The 19,182-nt window shown below is 36.6% G+C and overlaps 1 protein-coding gene across 2 annotated transcripts in view; it reads right to left on the reverse strand.

The window, feature by feature from the left end:
• The window catches only part of cno (adherens junction formation factor afadin), a 525,824-nt gene that overhangs the window by 442,337 nt on the left and 64,305 nt on the right, over positions 1 to 19,182 (reverse strand). For both annotated transcript variants that reach the window (XM_090380034.1, XM_090380033.1), the window contains exon 2: positions 1,777 to 1,969. In XM_090380034.1, coding sequence (XP_090236160.1) covers positions 1,777 to 1,969 — 193 coding nt within the window. The remainder of the gene's footprint in view (positions 1 to 1,776; positions 1,970 to 19,182) is intronic.

A 19,182-nucleotide genomic window follows, 5' to 3' on the forward strand; every position in this document is an offset into this window, starting at 1 on the left:
ATCTAAATGTCCCTGGATTACACTGTTAATCATTGCCTCTTAAGATTTTTTTCTACCACTGAATTCAAACTAACTGGTCTGTAGTTACCAACTTCATTCTTTAGAACCGCCTTGATGCACTGGCAATACGTTACCACTTCTCCAATCCACAGGAATCTCCCCCAAGTCCAAAATGTCCTCATAATTATTCAATACACTCTTGCAGAATCTCTCAAAACTAGCCAGTATATGCCTTCAACTCTGGGAGCCTTACCTCCCTTTATGCTCAAAAATTTTTCTAATAAACAATCATCTGTAATTATGACCTCACTCACACAGCCTCTTCTCAACATGGTCTTTCGTCAGTAAAGATCAATGAAAAGTACCTATTAAGTTCATCCGCAACCTCAGCTGGGCTAAGAATATTCCACACCCAATGCACATGGGTCCAATCTGATTAGATTTCTTCTTTGTTGAATTCACATACATGAAAAATTCCTTGTTTCCATTCTTTGCTCTCTTAGCCAAAGCTTTCTCATAACAAACCTTAACCTCTCTAACCTTATTTGTGGTACTATTACGGATCAAAATTGTACCCATTGCAGACTTCAGTATTTTTCATCACTCTATAAATATCCCATGCTATCTTTTTCTGCTCTATTTGACCAGCCAGCTCCTGCAGTCATCCATTTTGGCATCCTACTCCTGCAATATTTTCTTAATGGAACGTATGCATTCATGGCTTCTGTGATTTTTGCTTTAAAAGTATTCCATAATTCAAATGTATTTGTCCTCCCTCAAAAATTTTCCCAATTCACGGATAGTGCCTTAAACTGTCAAAGTATCCTCTTCTGAAGTTAAAAACCCATGCTATATCTGCTGCAACATCTTTCTTCATCTTCCATATGACAATTGCATGATCACTTCGCGACAATGGTTCCTGTAATTTATGCCCTATGATGTCATCTGATTTGTTAGTAATGATGAGGTCAAGAATATTCTTTCCCCCTAGTACTTTCTCTAACATGTTGGTACAAATAATAACCATCTAGTTTATTTTAAAAAAAAAAAAATTTCCCATGGTGAGTTTCTCTCCCACTTATTCCAATCAATCAGGGGCAGGTTAAAGTCATCCATAATAAGACATTCATGCTTGCTTGCCCATTCCATCTGCATGTAAAGACTCTCATCATATTTTTCAAAACCTTCTGATCTGCAGATTATTCCCACTCTCATTATACCTTTGCTTTCAACTAACTCACCACACAGATTCTATGCTGGCAGACATAACTTCAGACTCAGCAAAAGCTGTTTTTACGTTCATGCTGCTTTTGATAAGAAGCATGACCCCTCCACCCCTTCTATTTTCCCTATCTTTCCTAAATACATTATACATACCATAATGGAATTTGTCATCCCCAATTTACAGGTGGCACAATGTTTCTGTTAGCCCTATGTCAGCATTAGTTGTCCTAACCAGTTCAAATTCAGCAATTTTATTGACAATGCTCCTGACATTACTGTAGACACAATTAAGACTAAGTAATCTTCTATAGTTTACTATCCTAATACACCTTTTGAAATTATTTAGGTTTGTATCCCAAGCTTTATCCTCCCCTTCATTTGAAACACTGCTACCCTCAAAACATCTTATATTTGTTGGTTCAAGTAAAAGGTGTGGGCAGCTTGTTAAAAACTTGACTAGGTGTGCGCATGCGCACACACACCTTGATTCATTCAGTTAAATCACAGATATATATATTTTTTTTATTATTTGGAATGGATGTATTAGCTTACCTCCATTTTCATGGATCTCATATAAAGCATATTCTGGTATTGATAACATGCGAATATCAGGACGAAATTTTTCAATTAGTGTCTCAATTACATCCTGCGTTGTAGCAGTACTTGATACCCTAATGCATTTTGTTGCAACCTTTTGACCAGCATCTTGAAAGTAAAACCTCATAGCACCATGAAATTCAAGCTCCTATAAACAAAAAAAAAAGAAAATAATCATATGAATTATAATAAGAATTAAGATTTAAAATTATAATTAAAAAATAATAAAAATCATTAATACTGTACTAGCAAATATCTCGGTTTTGAGATTGTCTTTTACTTAAATTTTAAAGAACCAGTTCATATTTAGAATAAATATGAACTGGTTCTTTAAACTGAAACTTCACCTTGAAAATGAGAATATTTGCAGATAAATGTCCTCGAACATCATATTGGGGAAGATTTATTGCTGGACGATTAGAAAGAGGAAGCAGTTATTAAAAGCAAGGAATTGCTTTTAATTTGAGGAAAGAATATTATGACAGCTTAAAGTGCTACATGGCCTCTTATCAAATGGGGAAATAGCATACAAAAGTAAAAAAAAAAAAATTAGAATTATGGTATAACTTTAAAGCTATAGTCCCAGAAGTCTTGAATGCGTATATACATCACAAAAATATTGCACGAGGAGGATGCCAAGATGGATAGCGAGCGCTGGCCAGTCTAATAGAAGAAAAAAAGATGGCATGGAATTACAGAGAAACAAAAAGTACCAAAACTTATGGTAGCTACAAGTTATTCTGTAACAGTACAACAAAGAGTTGGAGTGGAAAATGCAGATCATGAGAAATCTGCTGGCTAAGAGATCAAAGAATGTGGATAACAAATTTTGTTTACTTATGTGAATACTAAGAGAAGAGAAGGACAAATCAGATTGGGCCTTTCTGTGATGAGCATGGTAAAGTCATAGCTTACACAGCTGATATTGCAAACAAATTAAAAAGGTACTCTGCATAGATATTTATAGAAAGCCCTTTGTAGCAAGGGAAAATTGTGTACATGAAGCGTGATATTGAGATTTCAGAAGCTTATCTGTTGGAAAATCTTTCGAGACTAGAGGCAAATACAGCTCCTAGAGTTGATGGAATATATCTAGTAATTTTGAGGGAGGTAGAGCAGAGTGCATTGAGCCACTAAGGTTAGTTATGAGTGGCATCATTAGATTCAGGAGAAATTTTCCTGAATCCAATGAACCACCTTTATGTATTTCCAATACATAAAGGTGGTTCTAAGAGTAAAGTGAGCAACTACCAACCAGTCAGTCAGACTTCGGTGGTAAGGAATATCATAGAGTCAATAACACAGTATAGGATATTTTGAATATAAAAGGAATTATGCAGGAAACATGGCAAGATTTTGAAAAGAGAAAGTTGTTTACCCAACTTGGTAAGCTATTTTGATAGTCACTCATGAGCTGGATGTAGGAAATAATACTATCAAAGCATTTTACTCAGTTCCACATGAAAAGTTATTCTACAAAATGTTGGAATCACAGGAAAAATCCTTAGTTGGATCAGAGGAAAGCTGCAGGATAAGAGGCAGAAGGTTATGATTAATGGCTAATCTTCAGATTGAACCAATATAAGAAGTGGGATTCCCCAAGGACTAGTAATGGGATAGTCATTTTTGATTTTCTTAAATGACACTGAAAAAGCAATACAGTATATGACATCACAACTTGCAGATGATGTTAAGATTGGTAGAGTAGTGAATAATCAGTACAAGGCAGTACCTCGTCAGGACAACTTAAGACTTCAAGGTTGGTCAGTAAACTGGCAGCTAAGTTTCAATGCAGCAAAATGCAATATCTTACTCTTCAGGAACAGCAACTCCAAAATAACTCATGTTGAGTTGAATTAAAAACAGTAAAAAGAAAGGGATATGGAAGGTACAGTGCATGAAATTTTCCAAGCAGTGCAGACAGGACAAGGAAAGCCCATATGATTAATGATTTATCATACAATGGCTCATCATAGAGTTAGAGATGATAATCTCACTGTATAAGGCAACTGTAAGACCACATTTGAAATACTATATTCAAGTATGGAGACCTAAAGAAAGACATCAAGCTTCTTGAAAGAGTGTGATAACTAAACACTTTAGAGGAGACGTGATTGAGGTGTACAAGGCTCTGAGGGAAGAAAGTAAAATGGATGGGGGTGAAATTTTCACTGTTATGATTCCAGAACTGCAGGGCATGATTAATAGAATAAGTTGTCTCCATGGGTGGCTGAGCTGACAGCTTGGGGATATTAAAAGTCAGTTGGATAAGTACCTATGTGAGAAGGAATTCAATGGGGTTTTATTTTATTATTTATTATTTTTATTTTATAGTTTTCTTGGCTGGTGCAGCAAGAGACATGGGCTCCCTTGCAAGTATAGAGGCCTAAAGAGTGACAAAAGTTTCTTGAAAGAGTTTGGCAAGTAGGCACCTTAGAAGAGACCTGATGGAAGTGAATCAGCTCTGAGAGAAATAGGTAATAGAGAAATAGAATCAGCTCTGAGAGAAATAGGTAAATGGTAATATTCTACATAATCTACCATTCTCTGAGTCAGCATTTCCCAAACTTTTTTTAGTCACAGAACACTTTATCTCACAATGTATTGACAGAACACTTACGAAATGCAAGTTTAGCAGGAGCCAAAGAACTGTTTGTAATAATTTATTACATACGACGTACGGTGCATCAGGAGCATCTTTATTCCCAACACATGTAAAGCTGAAATTCAAATAATTGTCATCATACTTTTGTTTTGGTCTTTCATTAGTTGGTTCTCTTCGGTTATTTTGGGGAACAAAAGGCTGCGATTGTTCATGCTCACTTTGAAGTGTGAAAATATTGTGTTCATTTTCATCGACCACAATTGCACTACTAGAAGTAGTTTGCTTTTCGTTTTAAAGTTCCTTTTTTCAACCAAATCTATGGTCATTTATTTTAATAATAGTATTTCGAAATACTGATAATTATCAAAAAAAATTTAAACAAGGAAGTGAGTTTATTTATGATATCGATTCTCTTCCCCCTCTCCTTCAACCTGTGTATTCCAGGCTAAATTGCATACGAATGGCATATTAGACCACTACATTGCTACTTTTTCGTAGATGTCATTACCTTTGCACATACTTCTCTATGCAAAAGTGTGCCAAAATAAAGTGTTCCGCGGTCTATTTGATTATTAGTCTAGGCCAGTATATTAATAACCGGAAAAAAAATAATGTTAAAAATTATAATTATACAAAAGTGGTGTCCGTTACAAATATGCAAAATTTATTTTATTTTTTTAATTATGAATTATTTTTTGCGGAGCAATTGTCCACATCGCACGGAACACTAGTGTTCCGCGAAACACAGTTTGAGAAACGCTGCTCTGAGTAATACTGTCACAATGAATAAACATAGGTCTGTTTAACTATGAATAGAAACACTTTCTACCAAAGTAAATTACTATTAGTACTGGCAAATAAGCAAGCTTATAAAGAATCAGCAAAAAAAAAAAAAAAAAAACCACACTTCACCCTTCAAAAATTTGTCTAATTCTTCCTTGAATTTATTCAAACCATCCACTTCTACAACAGACAGACAGAAGTATGTTTGTTCCAACAATCAACCACCCATCCTACTTCAAATCGAATATATGCCCCCTGACATGTGTAGTCTCAGCAAGAGGAAAAATTCCATCAACATTCCCTTATTCAATCCATTTAAAGCATTAAACACCTCAATTAAATCTCCTCTAAATGAACCTGGAATGAACTGCAATTCAATAATGTGGTAAACGTGCCAAGTGTATGACAAAGTTTTAACCTGGTTAGCCAATAGTAAACTTGGCATAACTTTTTCATCTCAATGTTTTTCATGGCTGAGCCTATAATGAACTTAGCACCACTTTTTGATCTCAAACCTTTTGATGGTGGAGGTTTTTGCAAAGCTTGTGAAAGAACTTGGTTCACTTTTTTATAAGTTTGTTTTTTGTTGAGATATCAAATTTTTTGCAGAGTTATTAAATTTCAATGCATTAATACGCTATGTTATACTGAAAAATCAGTTAACTGGACACCAATTTTTCTCTGGGCTGTGCAAGCAAATGATGTACATTTAAACAATGGCAGTTACACTGTAAGGCAGGTAATGGTCTGCAGTGTAACTGCCATTGTTTATACAAATTAAAATAATTTAATAATTAAAATAAGTATTAATTAAAATCTATCACTCATGCTGTTATTTTAATGCACGCAGCCCTAAATAACTTGTCATAGTTTTATTAATTTTCCCATTATCAGGAAAGACACTATTATTATTATTAATAGCCATATGGTGCAAGGAAGCCTAAGGCTTATGCTGCACCAGGAAAAAAAAAAATTTAAGTTACCCTGAGAGAGAGAGAGAGAGAGAGAGAGAGAGAGAGAGAGAGAGAGAGAGAGTGTGTGTCAAAAGTAGAAGGGAATCACCAAGAAAGAGAAGAATGATGATATCCAGCTCAGGACCCTGGGTGTGCCAAGCCCATACTCACCAGATGTGAGCCCCCGGGGTTAATGTATAACTGTACCAAATTTTAAGTCTGTAACTTAATCAGAAATATGTGAGAATACTGATGAGTAAGTGAGTCTGCCAGACAGACAGCAAAACTAACCACGTTTGAGGCTCTACAGAAGGACAGTGGTTCATCCCAGAGAATTAAATTTGGCATATTTTGTCTCAAGAGTCTAGTTTTCAGAAATCCAAGATTTCAATCTTCTGGCTTTTTATTGTTTAGAAACAGAGGTGTGAAAAAATGTATTTGTAGGTTCAAGTAAAAGGTGTGTTCAGCTTGTTCAGAACTTGTCAGGAAAAGTACTAGGGAAAAGAATCCTCTAGACCTCATCATCACCCATGAACCAGATGACATAATAGGGCTGACCAGTAGCAGAAAGTGATCATGGAGTTCTACTGTGGATGAAGAGAGAGGTAGCAGTAGTTAAAGGCAAAGGAATGGGTTATAATTTCAGGAAAGGAAATTACAACGGCTTAAGATGCTACGTGGCCTCTATTAACTGAGTAGATATCTCACAGAGAGTGCATAACTTGTATGGGAAAAAGAAATATTAAAATTGCTGGATTTATATTTTCTATTTGTCTGATTTTAATGAAATTTGTAATGGCTCAAGTAATATTTCTAAAAGACCCAAATATAAAATTTTATGAAACTCCATCATCCACTGGGAATCCCTCTGTTAATTAAAGGCAGATAGACAGACAGTGGCGAAGATAACAAATGCATATGTGCACACGCATACACATGCCTACAAAGAAATTGATAGATTAAATATAATTTTAGTGTAGTATTATTAGCTTTAGGGTTTAATATGAATGTGGTGTCACTTGTAAAGGACAACAGATATACATGGAGAGAAACGAGACTAAAAATGTACATGGGAAAAGAGTAATAAATATTATACAGTTCTAATTAAACTGAATGGTTACGTTTACAGAATGTAAACTATAGAGTGAAGTGTTCTGTAAGCTTATGATCTTAGTTATTAATTGATAAGAAGATAAATAAATTTACTTTCATTTGTATTAATCACAGAAAAGGAAAACAATTTAAGAAAAAATTAAATGTGCCAGAAATTTAATGCATTGAGTACATTACCTAATTGACATGCGTAGGTAAATGTAAAATACCTATTCCATTTGTTAGCAATCTAAGGATTATCAGCAGTTAAACTAATCTTGTGGACCAATATAATTAATCTGCCTCTTTTTAGTGTTTACATAAATAAAAAGGTCTTTGCTGCTTTTCTTTATCAAAGATTTTTCATAATCTGCCTTAGCTTGCCTAGCCTCCTTTGTGACTTGATTGCATACTAGTTTATATCTACGGTAGACTTCTGTTATCACCTGATAATTTATATGCATCTCGTGCATTTTTATTCTCTACCATGAGTTTCATCAGTTAATCTAACATCAATTTAGGTGTAAGCCTTAAAGAGCATCTCTCAGTTGGTATAAAAATCCTACTATTCCTACGATTACTTCCTTGAATGCTTCCCATTTAGAAGCTGGTCAGTTATATGCGATGATATTTAATTATATGTAATGGGACCAACGTAAGTTGGTCCCACCACATATAATTAAAAAGACCATGTAGTCACTTTATGAAAGCAAAAACCCTTTCCTTGCCCTTACCAGTAGCATCCTGAAATCCCACATCAAACATTGATCACTGCCACAGAGTGGTTATTTTATCTACAGATTCTCAATGCACGAAGAGTCACTGCTGATAATCAGATGAAGAGTATTGCTTTCTCTTATTGCCTCTCTATCACAGAGATGGGGGAAACTCCCGGTGCCGTCAGACAACTAACACTTTGCCTCTCTAGCATGATAGAGAGGCCAAGAGAGAAAGCAATACTCTGGAGTAGAAAACAGTGATCAAATAAATTCTGTCTTGTTACTGTGTGAGCAACCAACCCACACGTTCCAGTTAATATCTGGAAAGTTAAAATACCCCATTATAAGAAAATCTGATGTACTAGCTCACTCTATTTGTCTGTGCAGTTGTTCGCTATACTCATAGCAGTCATTTGACCTATGACACACTCCTACTCACATATTTACCTTTTTTTTCTTTTCCCAACTGACTCAACATTGCACCAGCCAGCAATGTCAACTGGACACTGCCTTATTTTAACTAAGAGCATAACCCATCCCCCCACCTATCCTTTCTGTACAGACAATGTGGTGTCCCACTAAGAGCTTCTGCAGCTAAATGCCAGAGGAACAACAGACCAACACTAAACAACACACGCCAATGACAAACCTTAAACATCTGACACTTACAGAGTTTGTACTGGGACACAGAGTATAGGCATACCCCATAGTTAGGACAGGTTTGGTTCTGGGCCTTTGTCATAAAACAGAAATCATCATAAAGTGATCACTACCACTTTTCACTAACAGATACATGTGACTCAAAAGTCACAAAAAATTAAACACAGCACTTACCATTAACGTTACAATTAAATATTAATGCAACAACTTACAAAATTGTGAAAGGAAGTCCCTCCACTCTGCATTTACATAAAGGCTTGTGACCTTCAAACATAAAATGTAAAAACTATGTTTGGCAGCATTAATCGGATGAAAAAATTAGTAATAGTAAAAAAAAAAAAAAAACAGGAAAATTATATGATTAGAGGGGATTGATAATTTTAAAACCCTATTTTGACAAAATAAATTATAAAAACCTGCTTCTGCATGACCTCAATACATTCACTATCTGTACACCTTACTAGGAGTACGTATAAATTTATTGAAGTAAATCTGAAGTGGATGGCACAAATTCTACATCATCTTGATCATCATCTACAGCTAAATGCTCTTCCAGGCAATTCGGATACTTTGTAGGCCTAGTTGATGCTTGAGGACTTTTACTTGATGTTGAAGGTTGATCTAAGATTAATTTGAGAGAATGCCAGTCTTTTATGAAAGTAGTACTCCAATGAAGTTTGAATTGTAGCTCTTTTCTTTTCTCTGTAGATTTCTCTATAACAGGCATATTGGTCTAAAATATCAGCATTTATTTGGAACTTCTTTCAAAATTGGGATCTGCCTTTTCAAAAATGGACATAGCTCCTAAAAGCCTGAATGCTTTTGATAGTTTCTTGAAAGTTAGTTCTTTAGGAATGGGATTCAATACATCCTCAGGATAAGAATCCTCTTCATTCCTCCTAAGCTCTTCAATACTTGGGGGTTGTGAATGTGACCCAACCAGTTCAGTAACATCTTCAGGCTTCACTTATAGTTCTAACTGCCTTGCCATATCTAAAAATATTTGTAGTAGCCTCCTCAACGTGATTTTCAAAATCCTTCAAAATCATCAGTAGTAACTGGGGACACAACTTCTTCCAAACATCTTTAGGTGTTGACTGTTTCACATCCCTAATAGTCTTGATGCCATCCAAGATCATGAAGCCTTTCCAGAATTCTTTTACATTTTCTCTAGGCATACTTTCAGATTCCCTGTCTACTGCAGCTACAGCCTTAGAAAATGCTCTCCTTGTGTAATATGATTTTAATGCAACAATTACACCTTGGTTCATTGGTTGAAACAATAAAGTAGTATTTGCAGGGAGGAAAATTACTTGAATGTTTGGGTTAAGGTCATCTAACGATTTAAGATAGCCAGGTGTGTTATCCAAAAGAAGTAAAAATTTTAAGGGAATTTTCTTTTCTGTACAGTATTCCTTAACTGCAGGCACAAAGTAATTTGAAAACCACTCTTCAAAAAGTGATGCAGTAACCCATGCTTTTGAATTTGATTTCCAATAAACAGGAAGACTGGATTTTACATAATTCTTTAAAGCTCTTGGGTTTTCTGAATGATAAATTAGCATAGGCTTCAATTTAAAATCACCTACAGCATTGGAACCTAACAAAAAGGGTTGGCCTATCTTTTGCTACTTTAAATCCCACCACTGACTTCTCTTCCTTTGCTATAAGGAGTTCTTGAAGGCATTTTTTTTCCATTAGTGGCCAGTTTCATCAACATTAAAAACCTGCATTTCAGAATAATCTCCCTCATCTTGGCTAGCTCGTCAGGAAAATTAGCTGCAGCTTCTGTACCTGCACTGGCTGCTTCATCTTGAACATTAATGTTATGGAGGTTGCTCCTATGCTTAAATCTATTAAACAAGCCTCTACTGGCAGCAAATTCAGCATCCTTAGCTGCCTCCCCTCTCCTGGCTTTCAAATCAGCAAAGAGACTTGGGGCCTTATTCTGGATGATCGCTTGGCTTAACGGAACATGCTAGCTAGTTTGATCATCTATCCACACCATTAAAAGTTTTTCCAAATCAGCAATAATATTGTCACATTTACGAATTATTGTTGTACTGACTGGTCTATCATTTCTCACTTCACTCAGAATTTTCTCTTTGTTTTTAAGAACAGTAATAAACTGTAGTGTGAAGTAAGCTTAGCCTACGACCTATTTCACTGTTTGATACACTATCATCACTCAATTTAATGATTAATTCCTTACTTAATAAAGAACAGGCATGCCCAGAAGAATTTGTAGAAGAGAAAGAAGAAACAGATAATGTTTAAGGTATCTTGGGCCCAACAATATAAGAGGTACAGGATGCAGTCCAAAGGGCTAAAAATAACAAAGCACCTGGAGAAGATAGCATCTCAGCAGAACTCAAAGGCAGGCAGCAAGAAACAGATCCAAAAATTACATCAGCTTATATCAGACATATGGGAAAGAGAAGAATTGTCAAATGACTGGAACACAGTGATAATCATCACAATCCATAAGAAGGGAGACAAACTAATTTGTAGGAATTACAGGAGTTGTCCTACTTAGTGCAATGTATAAGATTTTATCCTTCATTCTGACTAGAAGAATATCAAGACTAACAGAAGGAACAGTTGGTGAATATCAAAGTGGGTTCTGTGCAGGGAGGTCGACTTGACCATATTTCCACCTTCAGACAGATCTTGGAGAAGTGCTACAAATATAATGTAAATCTGCACCATCTCTTTATTGATTTCACCACGACATATGATAGTGTGGATAGAGTGGAGCTATTGAAAACAATGGGGAGCCTGGGCATACCAAAATAGCTAAGGCTGACAAAGTTCATGTGGGGAAGGAAGCATGTGCAAGGTTAAGGTGCAAAGGAATGTCTCTGAGTACTTTGAAGTGAGGAGAGGACTGAGACAAAGGAACCATTTGTCACCAGTCCTTTTTAATTTGGTATTGGAGGGAGCTATGAGGAAAATATCGGCCGCCACCACTTTCAATAGGATCATATATAACAGACTCTACCAGCACTTAGCCTATGCAGATGATGTAATGATGACTGGAAGAAACACACATTTTCTGAGGACAGCTTTTGAAGAGGTGGAGAAAGAAGCAGAAAGGGTTGAGTTGAAAGTAAATGAAAATAAAACAAAGTTTATGATTACAGGTGGGAGGGAGGGAGAGAGAAATACTGAACAAAGAACTGGAAAACAGAAAAGCATAGTTTCAATAGATCAGAATCCTTCAAATATCTGGGAGTTATGATTCAACTTGATAGTAGTAATACCCCAGAAATTCCAGCTTGTCTTAATGCTGACAGATGCTATTTTTCCCTGCAGAAACACTTTCCATCAAAATTGCTCTCTAGAAGAACGAAATTAGTGTTATACAAAACAGTGGCACCACCTGTCGTGACTTATGCTGGTGAAACATTGGTGCTTAAAAAGAAGGACGAAAAATCTTTAAATGTATGGGAAACAAAGATATTAAGGAAAATCTTTGGCCCCGTAAAAGTTGGGGAAAGAGTAGAAAATAAGGATAAACAAAGAGCTGAAGGAGCTGTATATGGAGAATCGGATATAGTAGAAGTGATAAAGAGCTCAAGACTTAGATGGGCAGGCCACATAATACAAATGGAGGAAAACAGATTGCCAAGGAAAGCAATGGAAGGGCAACCAGGAGGAAGAAGATTGAGAAGACCGAGAAGGAGGTGGATGGATGACATATAGAATGACCTACGACAACTTACGGTGAGACAACGGAGAACAATGGCCAGGGAAAGAGACAGCTGGAAGAAAATCACTGAGGAGGCCAAGGTTCTACAAAGACTGTAGTGCCATGGAGTAAGCAAGTATCTAATGTGAGAGATTTGTCGTTAGTGCAGATCAGGTATCTCGGGAAAGGAGCAGAGGATATAATTAAAAAGTGTCGTAAATACGGATCATCGTAAAGCGGGGTACACCTGTATATTCAGTTTTAGGGGAGACCTCTGGTGCCACTTGACAATAAACACTATGTCCTTTCTATACACATTGTACTCACCATATTCAAATTCCGCATCCCTTAGTCTAAGTGATACCACGTCTCCGATATCCCTACAATGTTTGCATTTGATGAAAGTTCACCTACATGCTCAAGCCTTTAGTCCAAGGGTAAGCAGCAGCCATTATCAAACCTCTGCAGGATGATTGATAATGCCTCCAATAATTCATGCTGAGGGAAACAGACCATAATCTGCCATGCTGGTCCAGTGAGAATTGGCAGATTGACTGCTAAATACAGTCAGTCTTGAACCTCTGTCTACTCAAAGAGTTGTGTGCTACTGCACTTCTGCTCCTGACCACTAGGCTACGGAGGCTCATTAGTTCAAACTTGTGACTAACACTTTTGTCCCAGTTAGGGTATGCATCACCTGTAGCAATTAACTGACCATGTCAGTTGGTTGCAAACTTAAACAACATAATACTATAAATAAATTATTTTCAATATATCCATATATGTTAAATATTAACATATTGTGACATATCGCTAGTATTGATTGGTTTCGATAATCATATAATCAATATAGATATATAGATTTTGTTTTTATTTTTTGTCATCCCTACTTCCAAACCAATGCCAGTTTGAATTTTCAGCTTGGCTAGTTTATAAAAGAAAGCATGAAAATATCAGACAAGGTCTGGTATTTTCGTACCTCCATTTTTCACACTTGCAGTGAAATAATCTCACCTGGATAACCCCTTTAGAGACCTCAGGGGTAGGATTATACTGCAAAGATCTAATCCTGCCACAATAAAGATGTCGCTGGTGCTGACTGAAAGTGGCAATGGCAAAAAAATAAAAATAATAAAATCAATATATCGATCATATCAAAAGGGCAGAAACATTTTTTGCTTTCTTCTCAATATGGCTGAATTAATAAGCTCCCCCCTTCCCTCTGAAGGCTGTTTGACAAAAATATGTTTTCTTCTCTCAAATTGGAAGAAAAAAAAAAAAGTTCTAAATATAGGACGGTTCCCACTCTATATGCATTCAAGAAGCAGTGAATGTGTTAAGTAACACTATCAGCTTATGTATTTGCTTATTCCATGAACATTTCAGCAGGCCTTGAAATCCCTGACACCTTGCTTTCCAGGCTGATGCATGTCGCAATAGAACCAGTGCAAGAATCACTTACACCTCTACCTGTTGCTGTGTTAATCTAATAGTCTGCGAATCCCTCCCCCAAGCTAACACTTCCTCGATAATATCAGCAAATATTCTAACAGTTTACAGGAACTCCCCGACTTACGTAAGGGTTGAGTTCCGCGGAATGCTACGTAAGTCAGATTTTGCGTAAGTCTGAATTTCCCCCATGCTTGTGCAACACTCGCAACTGTGCTCGCTGAATTGATTGAATCAAAAAAGAAATCTTCCATGAACATGTGAATAGAATTATTTATTGTATTTATTCAATTTTTTTTTATCTCATGCACAGAAAAAATTACGAAAGCGGAAAATTTAAAAATTATAAAATTACAAAAAAAGAGAGAGGAGACAGGCATAACATCAGTAAGTTTTACCTCTCGAGCATCTTTGCCAGAATCAACGTATTCGGCTGATAACTACACCGCTGTGCAGGTTCAGGGCTGTGGAGATTTAGAAGGGATTGGTCACTCAACCTTAAAAAAGAACATATTAATAGACGACTGGACAGTGCCCTTTTTCTTTTTTTTCTTTTCATCGTAGATTTCTTTGTAGCAAGCAAGCATATCATTCACCTCTATTAATTTTTAAGAATCGTCCATTGTCAGGAGCTATCTTCTCAAACCTCGCCATTGCCATCTCTCTGGTGATGAAGCGTCTCGGCTACTCATTTGGTTCATCTTGAGCTTCGTCAGTATTTTCTTCTTTCACTATCGCTGCCTGCAAGTCAATAAGTTCTTTGTTAGATAATTCCTTCTCTTCTTCCTCTAACTCCTCCACATCTTTGGCATCAACCTCCAACAGAAGTAGCTCTGCAACCTTTACAATCTTATCTGTAACCTCTTCATATGATTCATCCTTTTCAAATCCTTTGAAGCCTTTTACGTGCCGTAGGCATATTTTCTTCCATGCACCATTTAATAATTTCAGCCCAGGCTTTATTAATGTTTAAGATGGCATGGCAAATATTGTAAGATTTCCAAAAGTCTCTTAACGTAAAATTTTTCTCCTCATCTACTGCAGACAATGCCTGAGCAAATGTTGTGCATAAATAGTATGCGTTAAAATTCAAAATAACATCCTGATTCATAGGTTAGATGAGTAAAGTCATGATCGGCAGTAGAGATATGATTCTCACGTTCGAATTGAAATCATCTAGATGTGAAGGATGTCCAGGAGCATTATATAATAGAAGCAAAATCTTGAAAGGAACGTCGTTGTCTTTACAATATTTTTCAACCTCAGGAATGAAGCAGTATTTAAACCAATCCTCAAAGAGAGATATTGTTATCCATGCTCTCTGGTTCAATTGGAAATGCACGGGTATGGTGGCTTTATTGATGCCCTTAAATGCAAGAGGATTTCCAGAATAGTACACAAGCAGTGGTTTTAATCTGTAATCTCCTTCTGCATTAGCCCGAAGCAAGGGCATGGCCCTATCTTTTGAAGCCTTGAACCTGGCATTCTCTCTTTGGCAATGTATGTTCAATCAGGCATTTTTTTCCAATACAGAGCAGTCACATCAACATTAAAAATTTGATGATTTAAAAAGACACCTTTATCAATAATTTTTTCCACCACATCACAAAATTTCTCTGCAGCTGTAAATCAACACTGGTGACTTCATTGCATACTTGAACGCTGTGGAAACCAGCGTGATGCTTGAACCTATTAAACTACCAATTGCTTGCCATGAACTTGGATTGGGGTTTGCCGTACTTATCCTTAATATCTTTATAAATACTTGTTGCTTTTGCTTGAATGGTCATTAGACTCAGGGGCACTTGCTTCTGAATCTAATTTTCCATCCATATTATTAATAGTTGTTCCATCTTTGATATAGCACCTGAATGCTGTTTTGTGATCACTGTTGATCCTTTGACGTGTTAATTTAACTTCTGTTGCAGTGAAATTAATGGAGGCACTGGTTAAAGAAGCATTGCAGGATCATCTAGACAAAACTTCAGTTATAGCTCGAACACAGCATGGGTTTGTTAAGGGGAAGTCTTGTCTGACCAGTTTGATTAGATACTATGATGTGGTCACAAAGGAACTGGATGCAAAGAATAATTTTGATATCATATGTTTGAATCTTAGAAAGGCTTTTAATACTGTTGCACAAATTGGAGCAGTGTGGCATTGGAGGCAAATTGCTGCTATGGATAGAGGAATGGTTGAGTAGGAGAAGACAGAGTGGTAATCAATGGACACTGCTCTTCGGGGACTAATGTTATTAGTGGAGTCCCCCAGGGTTCAGCGTTGGGTCCATTGTTGTTTTCTGTATTTATTAATGATATTGATGATGGTATATCAGGCTTAATATCTAAGTTTGCAGATGATATGAAGGTCGGCAGGGTTGTTAATGACAGTATGCTGCTGCAACAGGATCTAGAAAAGTTGAGCAGGTGGGCTGAGAAGTGGCAACTGAAGTTTAACATTGACAAATATAAAGTACTGCATATGGGAAGCAGTAATCCCAGAGTAACGTATCAATTGTGTGGCACTACACTGACAGTGCTATAGAGCGAAAAGGACCTGGGGGTAATTGTTCAGGCAGATATGAAGTTTTCTGCGCAGTGCAGACGGTCTCCAAGACTAGCTCATAGTGTCTTGTCAATTATATACAGGAATTTTTCTAGAAGGGATAAAGAGGTGATTATCCCCCTCTATAAGATAATGGTTAGGCCACACCTTGAGTACTGTATACAGGTCTGGAGGGCTCATTTTAAATAGGATGTAGAGCCGTTGGAACGAGTAGAGAAGGGCAACAAGATTAGTGAATGGAACAAAGGGTTGCTCTTACAAAGAAAGGCTTACGTTTTGCAAATTACATTGTCTGGAGACTGCGAGGTGATCTGAATAAGGTGTATAAAGCCTTGAATGGTTTGAGCATGCTCAATGCTGATGGGACTCTTCCTCGTGCTCAGAATAATCACCAAGAGGGCATAAATTTAAATTTAGGAAAGACAGTTGTAGGATAGATGTGCGGAAGTTTGCCTTTAGCCAGCGGGTGGTTGATTGCTGGAACAAACTTCCATCTGTCATTGTAGAAGTTGATAGCTTAAATAGATTCAAGGCAGAACTAGACAAACATTTGGAGTGGATGGGTTAAATGAGAAGGGTGTGTGGTTTTTTCTGAATCAATTGTGTTTTGTTTCCTGGCACTACCACCACTTGCACTTATCGTTGGTCGCTTTCCCTTCATCATTGTAATACATGAATAGGAATGAAGAGAAGTTTCTGAAATTTTGTTTTTTATATGATTGAAGATTTCAGTGAACATTTCACCATAACAGCGTAAAAACACAACTGCAGTTATCGGTATTATCGCAAATGCAATAAGATAAGAGTTTACTGCCTGTTTATAATTAGATGCACTAACAGAAAAGCCCAACAGGAAGGTGCAAATTGTTTTTGTTGTTTTATGGTCGTGACCTCCAGAAACATGCTTTAGAAAAATATCACAAAGGCGTTCAAAATTGATTCTTATAACGGGAACATATGATAACGATAAAAGGGAGTGCAATTTCCATTATAAATCAGTATGACCTTTTAGATAGATAAAAATCTTAATAATACAGCGAAATTTAACTTCCAAGGACTTAGAACGAATTACAAAAAAAATAAAAAAACAATGTGTTATTGGGTTCAACATTACGATATTTTCAAGATACCTCCATTTATTCCTACGGAATGCAAAATGCGGGTATTACGTTGGTAATGTGCATGAGCCACGCGCATTACCAACGAAATTAAGAAGGTAGTTACCGGTGTGCAATTTGGTGATGCCAACCGCTGGTATGTTTTGAATTCGTTAATTTAGTACACTGCAGGGGAAACAACCTCACTAATGCAACTTTCCTTCCAATTCCTATTTTTTTATAATGCCTAAGTGTTCTTTCCTCCCCCGCACGCGACGTTCCAGCCTGGGCAGCTAACCCGCGCAACTTCTCCCTCTTTCTCTCGCCACCCCTGGTATGGAGTAGTAATGACAATTTATTCCCGCATATTTCGATATCAGTATGAATTAGGTTTTATTAACCTTTTTCGGCAAGTTCTAACTGGAGAGCAGAAGGCTTCCTTTCCCGCCACCACCCTAAAACAAAAGCTAAGAAGACCAGGGGCTCGCATCTGGTGAGTATGGGCTTGGCACACCCAGAGTCCTGACTGGATATCATCATTCTTCTTCTCTTTCTTGGTGATTCCCCCCCCCCTCTCACACACACACACACACAGGGTAACTTTTTTTTTCTTTTTTCTTTTTTTTTTTTTTTTGCCTGGTGCAGCAAAAACCTCAGGCTTCCTTGCGTCATATGGCTGATAATAAGAGAAACCACCATTCTGCTTCTATTATACTGACTATGCATCTGTATGGAATCGTATACTTCCTATACACTTTATGCAAGCTGAACGTCGAATTCGAATATACGATACCAGTTCCCTTAACATCTGAAAACAACTTGCTATAATGTGTTTTTTTTTTTTCTCTCTTTTTATGGAACAGCAACTTTATATTATAAAGAATAAATTAATTTGATTTTCTTAAAACGAGGCCAATTAAATGCAAAATTAACGTCAGATTAACGGTATTTCTACATATCACTATGAGTTTTGCTAGAAGTTAAATTTTGAAGTCAATATATAAATTCTTTCCAGGTCAAACTCCTAACTATTACATAACTCTCGAGTACAGTCATATCCACGGTCCACCGACTCCAGCCAGCTCACCACATATTTGTGTGGGTATTTACTGACTAAAGTAGATATAATTCTGTGAAAACTGAATAATCCTGTATTGGTAATGCCATACCTGAAGTACGGGTTCTGGACACTTGCATTTAGAAAATAAATAAAATATATCGAAAGAGAGAGAAATTAAATTTTCTGTTTAATTTTCACTGTAGTGCTGCTTCACATTTCATGAAAACCGGAACTTCTTCGAAATCAATAACCCCCCCCCCCACACACACACACAAATTTTTTTTGTTGCATGTTAACATCGCAAATTATTTAAAAACAAAAAAAAAAAAAAAAAATTCACATAAAATTTTAGGTGAAATCCATAAAGTTCAAAAAATTTTATGATTCAAAATTGCACCCCCACCCCGACTTGCAACTAGATCCGGTAAAAGCGTAACAAAGAATCCCTTTAGTAGTTATGTAATACGAAGAACTCAAAGTTGCTACTAATTCAATGGTAGTAACTTGAAAACATTTGTATGAAAACTTCATCTTTTTGAGACAATGAGGTGAATTGTTTCAAAAATGTGTTTTTAAATTATTACCATTAGTTTATGTAATACAGTATTATTATTGCTCTTATATTATTCCTCCCTGATTGGGGGTTCCACCTCGTCGCGGGTATTGCTACCAAGTATAGGGTGGTTG

The sequence above is a fragment of the Mastigoproctus giganteus genome, chromosome 8, assembly GCF_048544385.1.
Source record: "Mastigoproctus giganteus isolate SK-2022 chromosome 8, ASM4854438v1, whole genome shotgun sequence".
NCBI classification, from domain to species: Eukaryota; Metazoa; Arthropoda; class Arachnida; order Uropygi; family Thelyphonidae; genus Mastigoproctus; species Mastigoproctus giganteus.